Source organism: Ostrea edulis, chromosome 3, assembly GCF_947568905.1.
Source record: "Ostrea edulis chromosome 3, xbOstEdul1.1, whole genome shotgun sequence".
NCBI lineage: Eukaryota > Metazoa > Mollusca > Bivalvia > Ostreida > Ostreidae > Ostrea > Ostrea edulis.
In genome coordinates this window covers 57971272-57976254 of record NC_079166.1, presented here as the reverse complement: position 1 = coordinate 57976254, position 4983 = coordinate 57971272, and the positions used below count along the sequence as shown (strand labels likewise).

At 34.9% G+C, this 4983-nt stretch overlaps 1 protein-coding gene across 1 annotated transcript; it reads left to right on the top strand.

Moving 5' to 3' along the window:
• The first annotated feature begins 2599 nt into the window (after window positions 1-2599).
• LOC125676051 (toll-like receptor 4) lies at window positions 2600-3094 on the top strand. Its single transcript, XM_056160951.1, has one exon. The coding sequence runs from the start codon at window positions 2600-2602 to the stop codon at window positions 3092-3094; it is 495 nt and encodes a 164-aa protein (XP_056016926.1).
• The last annotated feature ends 1889 nt before the right edge of the window (window positions 3095-4983 follow it).

The following is a 4983-nucleotide window of genomic DNA, read 5'->3' as shown; positions in this document are numbered from 1 at the left end:
GACCTCAAAACCAAACTGCATGTCAAAATCGGTGCTTAAAGACAGCTTGAATGGGTAAAACCTGTTTAGGCCAACTTTGATAGTTAAATTGAACATTGTACTGTAGATAATAAATCATAGGTTGGAAATGAATATATGAAAAATCATATTTATGCTCGACAGATAATAACTAAAACACTTTATATAACAATGTAATTTCCCCCCGGAATATTATTCTCCCCTATAGGTCTTTCTCTTGTTATCCTGAATTGTTCCTTTAAATAATATTGGATTCCATTCAATAAATTTACCCGGGGTTGCTTTGTCAGTTTTCAATTCCCAATAAGTATGAACGAACCCGGAAGAAATAAACAAAATCCATGTTACCAGGTGTTTGACCTTTAACTGTTTTTAAATAGTGGAGAAGAAATTCGCGACGTTATTTCCCCCTGTTTTGTTATAACGGATCTGGAATAAATCATGACTGTTTTTCAATGGTATTTTCTTCTGTGTTTCTTCATTTCTCATTGGATATCAACTACTGCAGGGAAATCCTATGTATGTATTGTGTGCAAGTGTACCAGTTCGAATAACAAATTAAAAATAGACTGTCGTGACCGATTCAAGATGGGGTTTAACATAACTTCCTTTCCGAAGAACACAGTCTGGATGGATTTAAGTGGAAATAACATCGAGGGTATAGAATGGAGATTTCCGAAAAAAGTCAGACATATCAATTTGTCAAGAAACCGTATCTCATCTCTCCATGGTAGGCCATTTGAACAACTAATTTTTCTGAGATATCTAAATCTCGAACAAAACAAGATAACATTTTCTGAATCCAATTATTACCCAGACGTATTTATGCACCTTCAACGTTTACACACATTGAATATCAAAAACAACTCTATGACGTCAATGAGTGCACATAATATTGATACAGCCTTCTCAAAGCTAGTGTCTCTAAAAACACTGAAGATGGATCTACCATTCAATGTCTCCTTTGGAAGTGGGTTTAAGAGTCTGAAGAGTCTTTCGAGATTGGATGTGTCGGGAATAACAGGACAATGCAACATAGTGTATCTTTATCGTAGTTTTTTCAAAAATACGCCTGTTTTGAAAGAAATTGATATCAGTGACTGTAGAATATCCAACGTTGATAAAGGGCCATTCATATCCCTAAGAGACTTGGAAAAACTGGATATTTCTCACAATAAAGAGCTAGGATTCTCCTCTCTGCCGAATATAACGTGGGGATTGAATCAGACGTCAATAAGAACTTTTCGTGCAGAAGACATCCATTGTTTGATTGGCATCGGAACGCAACTAACTACGTCACACATTGAACATTTGCGCCAAACGCGACTTGTTGAGATTTCCTTTGCACAAAATAGGATGGAGTTAATTGGAAAAGGTGTTTTGCCCAATATGCCAGAAACGCTGGAAAAACTGTCATTTGCTTTAAATCGACTCACTACAGGTATATACCTTTATGAATTTCATACCCTGCGTAATTTAAAGGAATTCAATATGACCTTACTCTTGAAATCTCCGAAAGACTTTGCTTCTATTTTTAAAAAATGCAACGAGAAGAGGGAATCAACTACATCCACGGGATTATCAAGGCAGTGGCAAGGAATATTGAATCATTGGAAGCCAAATATAACAGTGTATTTACCTCCAAAGATTCAAACACTGTATGCAAATTCTAGTAAGTTGTATGGAAAATTACCAGCAGTGACCATTAATGCAACCAGTTTGAAAAACCTGTATTTTCAAAACAATATACTTTTCGAGTGGTATCTTCCTGTGTTAGGATTGGAAAAGCTCGAAAGGCTTGACTTATCGAATAATTTCTGCTCTCGTATTTCAACACACTTTACTAAGAGTGCGATAGGTCTGAAATATATGAATGTCGCAAGAAATATGTTGGCACGCTCGTTAAAACTTGATCAAAGATGTCAATTATTCAGAAATCAACGTCGGATCGAGGAATTTGATTTTTCGGATAACAGACTTGTTCACGTACCGATTTGTACTTTTCAGAACATGGCGAGAATGAAAATCTTAAAACTTAATAACAATCAGCTGACAGATGTTAATATCAGAATTCGCCATATGATTAACCTTTCTTTTGTTGATCTTTCAAACAACAGACTAACAACATTTACGGACGAAACTATTGAAGAATTTAACCAACTTTTTGCGAAAACGAAAGTTTTGATAAATCTTAAAAATAACAAATTTCAATGTACATGTGAAAATCTTGGTTTTCTAAACTGGATGAATGAACACAGGGGTCATTTCCTTCAAATAGAGAAGTATGTTTGCTCTGATCAGAATAATAGATTTGATTTTCGGAAATTGGAAAATTCTCTTCATGAACTAAAAATGCAGTGCATGAATTTAGAAATGTGGATTGTTATCGGGTGTCATGATAACTCTTGTAATTTGCGTAATAGCTGTTTTGATAATCAAGAAAAACATTTGGCACATAAGATACTTTCTGCATAAGAATCCAAGAGGGGGGTCTGGAAGTATATATAAAGGACTAGAGGATGGAAGTCAAGAACCCTTGCTTGTAGCAGACGCGCGAAATTCAAACGCTCTCGAAGTATCTATGAATTCTGAAAACTCCATAACTGAAAACCAGCAAAGGAGAATACGCTATCCCTATGATGCATTTATATCTTATGTCGGAGCGAACAGAAAATTCGTCATGGAGGAGATGAAACCGAGATTGGAGGAAAACAGATTGAGAATATTCATCCGTGATATTGACTTTGAGGTAGGTGACAACAAAGTTGACAATATAATGAGAGCTCTTGGGAGAAGCAAGAAAACCATTTGTGTTGTGTCCAAATCTTACTTAAAATCTAAATGGCGAACTTACGAACTGAATATGGTGAAAATGGAAGGAATGAAATCTAGAGGATCTCTCCGATATGTTCAGCTTATATTAATGCCTGATCTGTTTGAAGAAAGTACTAGTTGTAACACGAAAATCAGAGATTTGATTGACCAGAAATGTTTCCTTGAATGCCCACCCAAAGATTCGTCTCTCCAAGATATCTTCTGGAGAGATCTTATTAGTACTATTAAAAGTCCCCACTAACACTGTGATTGGACATGGAATGAACATTAATAGTATTCACCTACATTTATCAAATTCATTCCATTTTCACAAATCTTTATTGAATTTATTTTTAGCATTATTGAATTCAGTTTTAGTATTATCCTTAATAATATGTTATAGGATTATTGAAATAACATTAGTGAATATTGGTCCGAGTTGTATGCATGTAGATATTACATGTAGATACTCCTTAAATGTACAAAAAATATAATATTTACCATAAATTTTAATAAGTTTTCTTTCTTAGTTGTCAATTTTCTCCCTATTGTTGAATGTTATGTGTATGTAAGTTTTATTTTTGGACTTTAGATAAATCATCCACACACTCTATCGGAGATGCGTAAAAATGCGTATCTGCCATGTAAGGGGGGAGGTTGAACGGTCATACTTATACAGGCACTTAACAGCGTTTTTCAAAGTGAAGGAGGGGGGGTGCAGTCGTCGGAGAAGTTGGATGTTGACGTGCTTAAAATTTTCTTGACACGCAAAAAAAAAAAAAAAAAAAAGAGAAGAGAAGGAATAACTAAAATCTAAAATCTTTGACAAATAATGGGGCAGTCCCTCCCCCCCCCTCCCTAAATCTACGTGTCTGATATAAAAGCAATTTTGTTGTAATTCAAAATTATTCATATTTAACCTTAAGCTGTGGGAATAAACAAGCATGCATATCAAATACGCGACTCTTTTATTCGACCTATATTCTTAAAGCTGTATGACCCGATGTTCATGTATTATTTTTGTACATAATTACTTTAAAGCAGATTAATTATTTTATAAAGTTATTAACTTTATTAGGTACCCTTAATTACATGCTTGAAAACATCTGCATATAAAAGAAAACAGTGCGAATATTATTTAGAAAGTAAATATAGTGGGTACATATATAAATCCTCCCATAATAGACGTCTATAAATAGACCCACGCGCGTCAGGGGAATCCCAACATGATGTATTAACTCATACGCAACTGTCTAGTTTTAAGGCTGAAAGTGCGTAAAACAACGAATTACTAAGAGGTATTTGATATTTTTATTTCTATTAAACTTATGGTACGGTACTGTTATAACAAAATACACAGCTTTACACAAATAAGACCACCGATGATCTGAAAGTTTGAACTGGTCACGTGATTGTCACTAGAAATGGCAGAGTGAAGCGGTTATTTTGTAAACATCGATTTAAAATCAAATTATTTGGGTTAAAACAGATGAAATAATTTATGATATGTCGTACAGTCTCATAACTACATACGTGCGATGATTTAATAGCGTTTTTACGAGATGGAAAAAAATATTTTAATTCGGACCATACAGCTTTAACTTTGTAGCAACAACCACGTTCGCTAGGTGGCGCGTCATGTTCTATTTTTATTTCTACAGTAAAAGTGGGACGAGGTTACACCCTATTTTTTACGGGCTAGTATGGATAAACCTAGAGCCTACGAATGATGCGAAGTTGATCGTTCGGATCTAAAATAGCTATATTTAGCGTATCTCACGTGATTAGGCACATTCCAGAAAATCCCTTTGAGATTGAAGCGATTAAGCAGAGCGAGTATATGTAAACATTTACTTAACGGTGAAATACGTAACAAAGAGTGACATATTAATACATTTTATGCATGAATAAATTATACTGAGGTCAAACATGGACGATAATTGCCCGTGTTCATATAGTATTTGATTGATTTAGATATCCAAGGAAAGATAACTCCCATTATTAACGTACACACAACGTACCAGTGGTATACAATATTACCACACCTCTGACAAGTTAGCGCGGGGATCCTGAATAGTGATTGGCTCATTACGGTCACGTGAAGACGTGGGATATTCTATCCCAGGTCACCGTCAAAATTTATACCAGGCG